Raw genomic sequence first — 12,977 nt, 5'->3', positions numbered from 1 at the left:
GGTCCAGATGATGAAGAGGGAGAGGAGCAGAGAGGTCCAGATGATGATGTAGAGGGAGAGAAGTACAGAGCTGCAGAGGAGAGGGCTGAGGCAAGGCTTTATTCAGAAGATCCATCCGAATGGCCTTTACCACACAAAATGGGGGACACATTTAGGCAGTACATGGTTGAAAATGGCCCACAGAAAGTTTCTGATGGTCCATATCCAAGATCAGAGAAGAATAAGAGGTGTTTTTCCAAAGCGTACTGTTTTCGTATACTGTCTAATGGAGAGAAAGTTGAACGAGATTGGTTACTGTATTCCAAAAATACCAGCAGAGTCTATTGTTTTGCGTGTAAGCTTTTTGGTGAAGCTAAAGTTTCTGATACATGCCTTGTGGCAGCGTACAGTAACTGGCGATGTCTTTCAAAAACACTGAAGCACCATGAAACCAGTAGTTCTCACATAAATGCTTATCTGATGTGGAAAGAAATGATATCTCGCTTACGCCTAGGTAAGACTATTGATAGTGAACTGCAGAGAACCATGGCAGCTGAAAAAGCATACTGGAGAAGTGTGTTGACTCGAGTTATTGACTGCATACTCTTCCTTGCAGAGAGAAACTTGCCACTAAGGGGGAAAAATTCTCAGTTAGGAAATCCTAAAAATGGAAATTTTCTGGGAATCCTTGAGCTCATTGCACGATATGATGTCACACTGGCAGAACATCTTAGAAAGGCAGCCTCCAAACAAACCACTGGATATCTGACATGGTGCACTCAGAATGAATTTTTAGATTCAATATCAGAGTGTGTTTTGGGTAAAATATCTGCCCAGATCAAAGCCTCTAAGTACTTTGCAGTGGAACTGGACTGCACACCTGATATTTCAAAGCAAGAGCAGGCCTCAGTCATTATTCGATATATTGATACTGATGAGAAGAAAAAAGTCACTATTGCAGAGTCTTTTGTGGGGTTCACTGCTGTGAAGGACACAACTGGGAAAGGCCTCACAGATACACTAACAGGGGTTCTGGAGAGTCTGGGGTTGGATTTGGCTAATTGTAGAGGGCAAAGTTATGACAATGGCTCTAATATGAGGGGAATAAACAAGGGTGTTCAAGCTTTAATACAACAGAGATGTCCAGAGGCTTTATTCATCCCCTGCTGCAGCCACAGCCTGAACCTTTTGTTATGTGATGCAGCCTCATCTAGCAGAGAGTGTCTCACTTTTTTTGGCACTGTTCAAAGATTGTACACAATCTTTTCGTCTTCTGTGAAGAGGTGGGACATTCTCACAGAGTTTGTCGACATCACACTGAAGCCTCTGAGTGACACCCGGTGGGAGGCAAAGCTAGACTCTGTCAAAGCTATACGTTTCCAGATGGGGGGGATTTTAGATGCACTACAAAAGCTTGGAGAAGTGGCAGGAGACAGCAAGATTGTCTCAGAGGCAAAATCACTATCTGATGAGATTGTCAGTATGGAGTTCCTTGTGTGCCTCATAATTTGGTATGCCTTATTATGTGAGATCAACTTTGCAAGCAAGGCACTACAAGCAGCAGATGTGTCAATGGACACAGCCATTAGGCTAATCGAGTCTCTGAAAGAGTTTTTGCTCAAATATAGAGAAGAGGGCTTTCAGAAGTCACTTGACATTGCAAGCAAAATAGCCATCGAAATGGATGCTTCTCCTAAGTTCAAAGAGAAACGACTTAGGAAGCAAAAGAATTTCCCAGATGACAATTCATGCACTGGTCATCATGAAAAGGAACCCACAAGGCACTTTAGGTGCATGGTTTTCAATGTTATTGTTGACACACTCCTCCAAGAGCTGTCTGAGAGGTTTTCCAATTTTCAACTTGTGTCTGAGAAATTTAAATTCATCACTAAAATGGAGCACATGACAAAAGCTGAGCTGGAGGAATCAGTGACCACATATGCCCTGACCACTTGTGATGTTTCAAGAGATATCATTCAAGAAATATACCCAGCAAGCCGTCTACTGAAGGGTTACAAGGCTCTAGAAAAGTTAAATTTCCTAATTCAAGAGGACCTTGATTTGGTATTTCCAAATTTGACAGTAGCCCTTAGAGTATTTTTAACCATGCCTCTGACAGTTGCATCTGCAGAGAGATCATTTAGCAAGCTGAAGCTCATCAAAACATACCTTCGTTCAAATATGAGCAATGATCGCTTGTCCCAGTTAGCAGTGATCTCTATTGAAAACAGTGTGGCACGGTCTATTTCATTTGATGTTATACTTGACAAATGGGCAAATGCAAAGTCACGGAATGTAACAGTTTAAATGTCATAAATGTTAAAACTCTGACATGGACTCCAGGCTGTTAAGATGTCATATTTCCGCTACATAAAATGTTGAGCACTGACTGAGTACCACTACTGTTATATATTTGTACTTTATAAAACTTCTTATTTGTTTATGATTGAAATGATCACCTGATATAATATGTAACATTAAAAAAATCTGTAATATTACTACTGTATTTTCTAAGTGCATGACTAAGCTGTATGAGGCGGCAAGTAAAAAGGAGCGGATGGGGGGGCGCCGATGATTTGTTCGCATCCACCTCAAAAATATGTAGTTGCGCCCCTGTGTTTACATATGTAAACATAGATGTTTAATAACCCGTTAAAATAAACCAGAATGAAAGAAATTGCATCTACTTTATTCAAAATGTTCTGTGGGAGGACCCCCAGTGGACAACTTGTCCCAAGCTAAAGCTGTCCCTGGAAATGTCCCCGATTTTAGAGTTTTATGAATGATTTTAAAAAATGTTGCATGCAGACTGTTATTACAGTAGCTGGGGAGAAAGCGTGAGTATGTAGCGCGCAACAAAAGCTATTACTGTAGCTGCTAACATTACAGACAGAGAAGAAGAGCCGAGCACGCTGCCTTTAAAACAGAAGAAGAAGAAGCGCAGCACAAGCTTGTCACCACCAGTTCTCCTGTGATCTGGTATGTTTGACGCGATTTATTTTGTTTGAACTGGGCTGATCCTAGCCGTGATAAATGTTTGGTTCGTGGTAGGAAATGTTTCTAGTGTTGTCAGCTGTGCCCAGCTAAAAGAAAAGGTCTGAGGGGTGTTTGTTTACTCAGTTTGGTCGTATGAAAGTTCCTCTGTGATGGAAACTGAATGAAGCAAGAACTGAACTGAAAATGATGGAGGGAGAGATCATCATCTGCTTAAATGTGCATTTCTTCTGTTCTATGAGCTTGGAGCTCCAAATAAAAATAGTTTTTTGCTAAATATAGGATTTTTATCATTTCATCAGTGGCGGAAACTGGTTAAATAATTAGAGGCAGTTATTCTAGTGACAAGATGAAATAAGTGGAAGAGCAAATAAAAAGAATAGGTAGCATATTACTAAATTGTGTCTTATTTCTAATGTTTGAAGAATTTCACTTTACTATTGTCTGTGGGGAGTGGTGGTGCAGAGGTTAGAAAATGTGGGCCTGTGATCGGAAGGTCGCCGGTTCAACTGACTGGACAGACAACATCAAGATGTGTGTGGAGAAGCATTCCTGCTGCTACATTTGGTTTTTATTGTTTAAACAAGAATAAATGTTTAAAAAAGTTAATGAAACCATAACTGTCCCTCATTTTTCAGTCAGGTCATCTGGACAGTTTCTTTTTTTTTTTTTTTTGGTGCTGAAACGTTTCGCCTTCGGTCCGGAAGGCTTCATCAGTCAAAGAAACACACAACAAAACTGATTCTTCCCCCAACAGCTTACTCCAAAGTGGAACAAACCAGTTCTGCTTGTGATAAGATGGTCTCTTTGGTACGCCCCCTCCTCCATTGCCAGCCCTTTTTGACAGTCTTGTCAAACTGGTTGAAAACAACAAAGTCCATGCTCAATAATCCAGGTACACAATCCAACATTTTTCAGTCAGGTCATCTGGACAGTTTCTTTTTTTTTTTTTTGGTGCTGAAACGTTTCACAAGCAGAACTGGTTTGTTCCACTTTGGAGTAAGCTGTTGGGGGAAGAATCAGTTTTGTTGTGTGTTTCCTTGACTGATGAAGCCTTCTGGATCGAAGGCGAAACGTTTCAGCACCAAAAAAAAAAAGAAACTGTCCAGATGCCCTGACTGAAAAATGTTGGATTGTATACCTGGATTATTGAGCATGGACTTTGTTGTCATAACTGTCCCTGTTTTTTAATTTAATCTCGTTAACATTTTATTATTTTTGTCTCTGAGATGGGAATGTCCCCAGAGTTAACGTCAGAAATCAGGTCACCTTAGGATAGACACTGTATAAGAAATGGGGTTGAAGTGAATTTAATGTTACAGATGTAATGTGGTTGTGTGGAAATACTTATTTTATTTATGTTTTGTCGCCAGTGATGTCTCAAAAACATTAATTCTTGTTAGTGTGAATCTAGGCCATTGTGTTAGTACCTGATTTTCTCTTTGCACTTAATGCTGAGCCACTGTGGGGACAGGTGACATTGATCCAAAATGTTATTTTGCAAATGGATTAATTTTGCACCAGCAAAATAAAGAAAAGTGTGCTATGATTTTCCTTGTTATTTTTGGAAAGTAGCTTGTGTTTATATTTTAAGCCTTGAATAGTGTGCAGTATGTAACACAGGCACCAAATTAATTGAAGGTGCACTATTATTGAAACTGGGTTGAAAGTAAAACTTCTAAAATATAAATAAAATTGATTTAAATAAGACTGTTCATAATGTTTTAAACTGTACAGAAAATTGTTAAAAACAGAAACATATGATGACGAAACACTGTCTAAAGCTTCCATCCATTTTCTTCCACTTCTCCAGGGTCAGGTCGTGGGGGTAGCAGCCTAAGTAGGGAGGCCCAGACTTCCCTCTCCCCAGCCACTTGGGCCAGCTCCTCCATGGGAATCCCAAGGCGTTCCCAGGCCAGCCAAGAAACATAGTCCCTCCAGCGTGTCCTGGGTCTTTCTCTGGGTCTCCTCCCGGTGCAACGTGCCCGGAACACCTCACCAGGGAGGCGTCCAGGAGGTATCCTAACCAGATGCCCGAGCCACGTCAGCTGGCTCCTCTCGATGTTGAGAAGCAGCGGCTCTACTCTGAGTCCCTCCCGGATGACCGAGCTTCTCACCCTATTTCTAAGGGAGAGCCCAGACACTCTACGGAGAAAATTAATTTTCACTAATCCATGATCTCGTTCTTTCGGTCACAACCCAAAGCTCATGACCATAGATGAGGGTAGGAACGTAGATTGACCATTAAATTGAGAGCTTCGCCTTTTGACTCAGCTCTCTTTTCACCACGACAGACCGGTACATCGCCCACTTCACTGCCGATGCTGCACCTATCCGCCTATCGATCTCAAACTCCATTTTTCCCTCATTCATGAACAAGAGGCCGAGATACTTGAACTTGTTCACTTGGGGTAGGACCTCCTCCCCCACCCGGAGAGGACACTCTACCCATTTCTGGCTCAAGACCATGGCCTGGGATTTGGAGGAACTGATCCTCAGCCCGGCCGTGTCACACTCGGCTGCAAACCACTCCAGCGAAAGCTGTAGATCACGACTTGATGAAGCCAGTAGGACCACATCATCTGCAAAAAACAGAGAAGTGATCCTAAGGCCACCAAAACAGATCCCCTCAACACCTTGGCTGCACCTAGAAATTCTGTCCATAAAAGTTATGAACAGAATTGGTGACAAAGGACAACCTTGGCTGAGTCCAACTCTCACTGGGAATGAGCCTGACTTACTGCCGGCAATGTGGACCAAGCTCTGACACCGGTCGTACAGGGACCTAACAACCCGTATCAAAGGGCCTGGTACCCCATACTCCCGGAGTACCGCCCACAGGGCTCCCTGAGGGACATGGTCTAACGCCTTCTCCAAGTCCACAAAGCACATGTAGACTGGTTGGGCAAACTCCCATGCACCCTCCAGGACCCTGCTGAGAGTGTAGAGATGGTCCAGTGTTCCACAACCAGGACGAAAACCACACTGCTCCTCCTGAATACGAATTTTGACTATCCAACGGACCCTCCTCTCTAGAACCCCTGAATAGACTTTACCAGGAAGGCTTAAGAGCGTGATCCCTCTTTAGTTGGAACACACTCTACGGTCCCCCTTTTTGAATAGGGGGACCACCACCCCAGTCGGCCAATCCAGGGAAACTGCCCCAATGTCCACGCAATATTGCAGAGTCGTGTAAGCCAACACAACCCCACAACATCCAGAGCTTTAAGGAACTTCGGGAGGATCTCATCCACCCCCGGGGCCCAGCCACCGAGGAGCTTTTTAACCACCTTGGTGACCTCAGCACCAGAGGTTGGAGAGCCCAACCCAAAGTCCCCAGGCTCCGCTCCCTCAGTGGAAGATGTGCCGGTGGGATTGAGGGGGTCTTTGAAGTATTTTGCCCACCGACCCACGACATCCTGAGTTGAGGTCAGCAGCACACCACCTCCACTATAAATAGTTTTGGTGGCATACCACTCCCCCCCGAGACACTGGATGGTGGACCAGAATTGCCTCAAAGCCGTACGGAAGTCATTCTCTATGGCCTCTCCGAACTCCTCCCACACCCGGGTTTTTGCCTCAGCGACCAGCCAAGCCACATGCCGCTTGGACTACCGGTACCCATCAGCTGCTTCTGCGGGCTCACAGGCCAAAAAGGCCTGATAGGTCTTCTTCTTCAGCCTAACAACATCCCTCACCGTCGGTGTCCACCACGGGGTTCGAGGGTTACTGCCGTGACAGGCACCGACAACCTTGTGGCCACAGCTCCGATAAGCTGCCTCAACAACAGAGGCGCGGAACATGGCCCACTCGTATTCAATGTCCCCCGTCTCCTCCAGAACATGTTCGTAGCTCTCCCAGGGGTGGGAGTTAAATCTCCGTCTCACGGGAGACTCTGCCAGATGTTCCCAGCAGACCCTCACAATATGTTTGGGTCTGCCAGGTCTGACTGGCATCCTCCCCCACCATCGGAGCTGACTCACCACCAGGTAGTGGTCAGTAGACAGCTCCGCCCCTCTCTTCCCCTGAGTGTCCAAGACATGCGGCTTCACCTTTTAGATGTTTTCTAAACTAAAATAAATAAGCACAATCAACAGTCAGAACCCGTCCCCCCCACACGTAGGCGGAGGGAGGCTACCCTCTCATTCACCGGGGTGAACCCCAACGTACAGGCACCAAGACTGGGGGCAACAAGTATGCCCACTCCTGCTCGGCGCATCTCGCCAGGGGCAAATCCAGAGTGGAAGAGTGCCCAACCCCTCTCAAGGAAACTGGTTCCAGAGCCAGAGCCATGCGTTGAGGTGAGTCTGAATATTTCTAGCCAGAACCTCTCAACCTCACACACCAGCTCAGGCTCCTTCCTCACCAGAGAGGTGACATTCCACGTTCCAATAGCCAGCTTCTGTAGCCGAGGATCAGACCACCAGGGTCCCCGCCCTCAGCCATCCCACATTGCACCCAACCCCTTTGGCCCCTCCCACAGGTGGTGAGCCAATGGGAAAGGGGACCCACATCTCCTCTTCGGGCTGTACCCGGCCGGGCTCCATGGGCAAAAGCCCAGCCACCAGGCACTCGCCAGCATGCCCCACCTCCAGGCCCAGCCCCAGAGTGGGGCCCCAGTAACCCAGGTCCAGGCGAGGGAACACTGTTTCCATTGCTTGTGCTCATCATAATGGGTCTTTAGGCTGCACTTTGTCTGGTCCCTCACCTAGGACCTGTCTGCCTTGGGTGACCCTGCTAGGAGCATGAAGCCCCTGACAGTATAGCTCCTAAGATCATTGGGACACTCAAAGCCCTCCACCATGGTAAGGTGGCAGCCCAGTGTGGAGTCTAAAGCACTTGAACTAATTGTGATTTATAGCCCTGTAGTGAACTTAACCTGATGTCAAAACTAAGCCTAAGGTCAAAACCCTTGACCTTAAGAACCTTGTGGGACAGGAACTGTCATTTCATTGATTTGAATCCAGAAATACAGGTTCACCCATCCTGAGACTCTCTTTCTTGAAGATCAAGTGAAGGAACACTCTCTTTTTATTATCATTACTATTTTACAAATGTTGATAATCAAAGTGTCTTAGTTCAAACCATTTTAGATGTTGCAGTGAACTAATCAATTTTATTAACTGTGAAACAGTGTAATGATTTTTTGATGCTTATGCAGAGTTAGAATTCATGTTGAGGTCTGTTACAGATTTTTATGCATTTTCTGATTTCTGTCTTTGAATGAGCAAGTGTGCGTTTTCCAAGGTCAGGAGTCGAAGCAGACATGTGTTGGAACAACTGTCTTGTTTACATCCTCTCAGACGTCAACGGAGTTGGCACCTGTTTCTAAAACTCGCCAAAACAAACTCTCTCTGTCTCTGAGAACAGTTTAATCTGTTCCATAACAATTCTTGCTTTTTCTGACTCCTAGTAACCTCTTACGTCACAAAACACACCCCTGTCTGGTCGGTACTGACCAATGGGAAGACTCCCAAATGAACCGGGAAAAGAGCTCTTTAAAAATGTCGGTACTTCCTGGTTCTCGGAGTTCTGATATGTCCTAGTGCTGTGCAGTTGCTTGGGAGCCAGTTCTGGATTTGCCCAGTTCTCAGTTCTGTGAAGTTCTGTTGGGTCTGGCTGGGAGCCGGGAAGACCCTGACATGACCACAGAGCTCTTCCGAGTTTCATGGGATTATAACACTTTCCACTTGCTGAGGTGAGCTTGTGTCGGACGGAATCTCGTCACTACTTCGGACGAGTCACAGCCATCCTATGGAGACGCTGGACAGGTAGCGTTAACTGGACCTCCATATCTGCTGATTAATCTTCAGAAAGGTAATGAGTCAAGTTTCCTACCGAAGCGTACCGAGGAGAGCTGGGTTCGAATGGAGGGTGCCGTTTCTGAAGCTGACACCACATTCTCCCTCATCCATCTTTTACTCCCTTTAAACTCCATCTTTCCATCTTTAAATTCTTCTCTCAAGTAGAAATCCTTCCAGATATTTTAGAAATGTCTGTGTAAAGTGCTCATCCACCGCCGTGTGGATAATTGATCATAATTGTACAGTTTTCAGAAATGTCTGTGGTGAAGCAACGGAAAATCATGGCCGTATGGTTTTCCTGATTGATTGATTATGTTGTTATTTTCATATTTTGCCAAATTAATGTAAATGTTTGATGTTAAACTTTGATTCTGTAAATAAATGACCGCATTCATTTTGATGGGTCAAAGATAAATGACGTCTCACGTTTGCATTTCATTAAATTCAATGCACGTTTTATTCAGTCCAGAAAAATGAGGAATCTGTTTTAATTGATGAATATTTTGCAGCATCTGTTCATCTACAGCCCTGTTGTTTACACAGGCCAGGTTTTGTTTGGAACCCTTGGAACTTGAACCTGGAACTGGATTTCTCCCTGACGAGAGAAATGGCGAGCCACCCTTGAGAACCCTTGAACCGAGCTGTACCAATGTTCTTGACCCGTGGAGAACCAGCTGTTCTCTCACCACTGCAACATGTTCAGCAATTGTGCAGTAGGAATTGTCATGCCCCACCCCTCAATAGACACTGATTACAACCTGGAGCACCTTGGACTGAATTATTGACTAAAGCTGGCAGGAATAAAACACAATCTGAGCTCAAAGGTACAGATTTATTAGGACACATTTTTGGTATTTCTTTTCTTTTTATATACACAGTCATGTGAAAATATTTTATCTGTTGTTCTAACTGTTCAATACACTTCACGTAAGGTGGCCTGTTGCTCCACTCATTCTTTTTTCATGTCGCCCCTTGCCTTTAACTCTCGTATACAAACGTAGTCATTGGCCCAAAAAAATCTCTAAAGCCTCCAGTTAGCCCCGCCCCTTCCTGTACGAGTTACACATCCATGACCTTTGACCAAAAGTTCTTTGACAAAATGACAAGTATCAAAATGTGAAGGACTGATCAGAGATCTGCTGGTTGACCCCAACAGTTTTTAAACATAATGAGTCACTCCATCGTTCAGAATGCACGTCCCCCTCCACTGTTCACTGAAGAATGCACGTCACCCTCCACTTTTCACTGCAGAATGCACGTCACCCGTCACCGTTCACTTCAGAATGCACGTCACCCTCCACCGTTCACTGCAGAATGCACGTCACCCTCCACCGTTCACTGCAGAATGCACGTTACCCTTCACTGTTCACTGCAGAATGCACAGGTCCAGATCCTGATGCTGCTGATTCACACAGTGCTGGTAAAACTCTCTGGTCCCCTCTACTGGTCATATGATACAAATGACCACGTGTCCATCTGCTCATCTCTCATCTATCTAGTATGGCGGCCACCGTAATCTAGGCTGGAAGAATCTGGGGCACAACTTAAATTCAGTTGTTTGGGCTGTTCATGTTTTTATTCAGACCTTTAGTTGTTTTAAAAATGCTTTAAATATTAAACTCATCTGATTTTAAATGTGTGTTTCTGCATCGTCTTTACGTAAAAGTGAAATGTTTTGCGTTATCTTCGAGACAATTTGATGGATTGTGGAAAAGTGTCAGACCAAATTAAAACTGAGCGTAACGTCAAAGTGTGTTTTATTTCTGTAGCACGTATAAACACGACAGAGAAAATCAAATCACATCAATAAAATCATCATCAGGAGAATTTCAGAGATGATGCGGCATAAAAACAGAAATAATTGTATCCCTCCAGTTTGACATTTTACAGTTTATTTATTTCCAGGAAGAAAAAAAAAGTTCCAATAAACTAATGTTTGTATTTTTGTGACAACATTAGTAATAAAAGTGCATTTTTTTTAATATTACATAAAGCATTTATCTCTGATTGTTTTTACTTGTCTCACATGTTTCTGGAGCTGGTTCGGGTCCGTTCGGACTCACGATGTGCTCCCTGCTTGTAAATGTGTGTTTCTAAAATAAATCTTGTATAAAATGTGTTTACTTAGGAAAATAAAAGTCTTTTGTCAACATTGAGACGATGCAGGGGATCTGCTTCTTATTGGACACAGGAAAGTTCGAGAACGATTTAAAGTGGCGGGCCACCTTGTTGTTGACCCGGGTCAGAATCTGCATGAGGTCCAGTTCTCCCTTGAAGATCTCCAGAGTCTCACACAAAGACTGGATGAACCAGGAGCCTTTCAAGGGGTTCCTCCAGGAGAAATAGCCTGCAGGAGAATCACTTGGAGCTTTTTTCAAGAGATCCAGGCGGCGGGCAGAACTCTGAACAGAAAACTGAACTGGGTTACCTGGAGCCGTGGAGTACGCATACAGGAAGTCTGCCTCCACGGGAATCTTCTCTGTTGTTTGCTCCTCCACAGAGTCGGTCTCGATCGTCACCCCATCATCCACAGCCGACCCTCGACATGCCTAAGATCAGCAGCCAAGTCATCAGAACCCACATTGTTCTGGACAGTACAGCAGTGTGTGAGTGGACCAACAAAGACAACAAACCTGGATGAAGAAGAGCTTTGGTTTCCCCACCAGACTCAGACATTTGTACCCTTTGAAATATCCGATGAGGGTGTCGATGCTTACAACGCCGTCTGTGCCGTATATGACCCCCTCCTTTCCATGACTGAGCAGCACACACACGAAGGACGCACTCTGACTGTGGTCCTCCTGAGAAACTGGACACACAGAGGGACAGTGGGACAACAGGACAGGTTAGCAGGCATGAAATGTGAGATTAGAGCTCGTTTCACCGAAAGATGAGAAAAAAGATCCATTCGTAGGTATTCATTGTGAGACTCTGGCCTTTTTTCTGCCACATCATTGGAATAAATTATTCTGGATTTGTTCAGATGTGTCTGTTAAAGTCAGCAGAACTGCTGCAGGACAGTCTCATCACACCTGAAGACGAACAACAAGAAGAATTCAAACATTTCTGTTCACAATTAAAGGCTGAGCATTACTTAATGAAAGATGTGGCTTGTCTCTACACTGCCTTTACGCCAGAGATTTACTCTGATCATTTTATAAAGAAAAAGAGTCCGGCACTTTATACACCGGTCGACAAACTTGCATACAGCAATCTATAGAAATGGTTTATGTAAGGCTCCAGGAACCTTGTTTTAACATTGACCTTTATTTTTTTACCTTATTCTTGGAGCTGGGGTGAAGAGTGCATGCTACTCTTCATGTAGTGGTGCTGCATAAGTGTTAAGTATAAGTGACTATAAGTGTAAGTTTTATTAAATTATATTGAGTGGATCAGAAAATATGGGCGGGACAAGAGAAAGTTTAGGTACGTACTTATGGCCGGATGGAAACCAAACCATATTACGTTGAAAAGCTTCAAGTATTCAGGTTTCATCTGTTTCGGTTAAACTTTATCAGCCAGTCAGTCAGCTATCAGAGATGAGTGACAGGTGTCAGTCTTATGTCAGTTATGAGTGACACCTGTCACTCCTGTCAGTGATGAGTGACACCTGTCACTCCTGTCAGTGATGAGTGACACATGTCACTCATGTCAGTGATGAGTGACACATGTCACTCCTGTCAGTGATGAGTGACAGGTGTCAGTCTTATGTCAGTGATGATTGACAGGTGTCAGTCTTATGTCAGTGATGATTGACATGTGTCAGTCTTATGTCATTGTGTGACACTGCAGTGTGATCTGACTAACACAAACACAGTTCAGGTCAGTATGTGTAAAAAAATTTTGTAGATGAAACCTTGCTAACGATGTGTTTAACTCCATGTCTAGTTTGAGGTAAAATGTGTCCACTCTGGCGGCTAAAGGTGATTTAATCTCCACATGCATCATAAATCAGCAGAACTCCTGGCCCAGTATGTGAATCTAAAAGAACAGGAAGTGAAGGGTCTTTGTCCGGTGGTTACCACGCTCCATCTGGCGCTTCATTTCCTCCACGCTCTGGTCGTTGAACACTGAGATTTTGTAACCGAGCCTCTTGAAGGTCTTCTGAACAGAAGTAGCATCCACGTCTGTCCCTTCACGGAAATCCATTTCTACACACACACACACACACACACACACACACACACACACACACACACA

General features: G+C 44.4%; 1 protein-coding gene across 1 annotated transcript in view; it reads right to left on the bottom strand.

Annotated features, from left to right (window-relative positions):
- Positions 1-10,897: 10,897 nt before the first annotated feature.
- casp3b (caspase 3, apoptosis-related cysteine peptidase b) overlaps positions 10,898-12,977 on the bottom strand; it is a 6,743-nt gene continuing 4,663 nt past the window's right edge. The window contains exons 3-6 of the mRNA XM_037675098.1: positions 12,800-12,928; positions 11,411-11,586; positions 11,206-11,326; positions 10,898-11,124 (exon numbers count right to left, since the gene is read on the bottom strand). Of these exons, the coding sequence (XP_037531026.1) occupies positions 10,898-11,124; positions 11,206-11,326; positions 11,411-11,586; positions 12,800-12,928 (653 nt within the window). The remainder of the gene's footprint in view (positions 11,125-11,205; positions 11,327-11,410; positions 11,587-12,799; positions 12,929-12,977) is intronic.

Source organism: Nematolebias whitei, chromosome 4 (genome assembly GCF_014905685.2).
Source record: "Nematolebias whitei isolate Nwh7 chromosome 4, NemWhi1, whole genome shotgun sequence".
Taxonomy (NCBI): Eukaryota; Metazoa; Chordata; class Actinopteri; order Cyprinodontiformes; family Rivulidae; genus Nematolebias; species Nematolebias whitei.
This window is presented reverse-complemented; position numbering and strand designations above follow the sequence as displayed.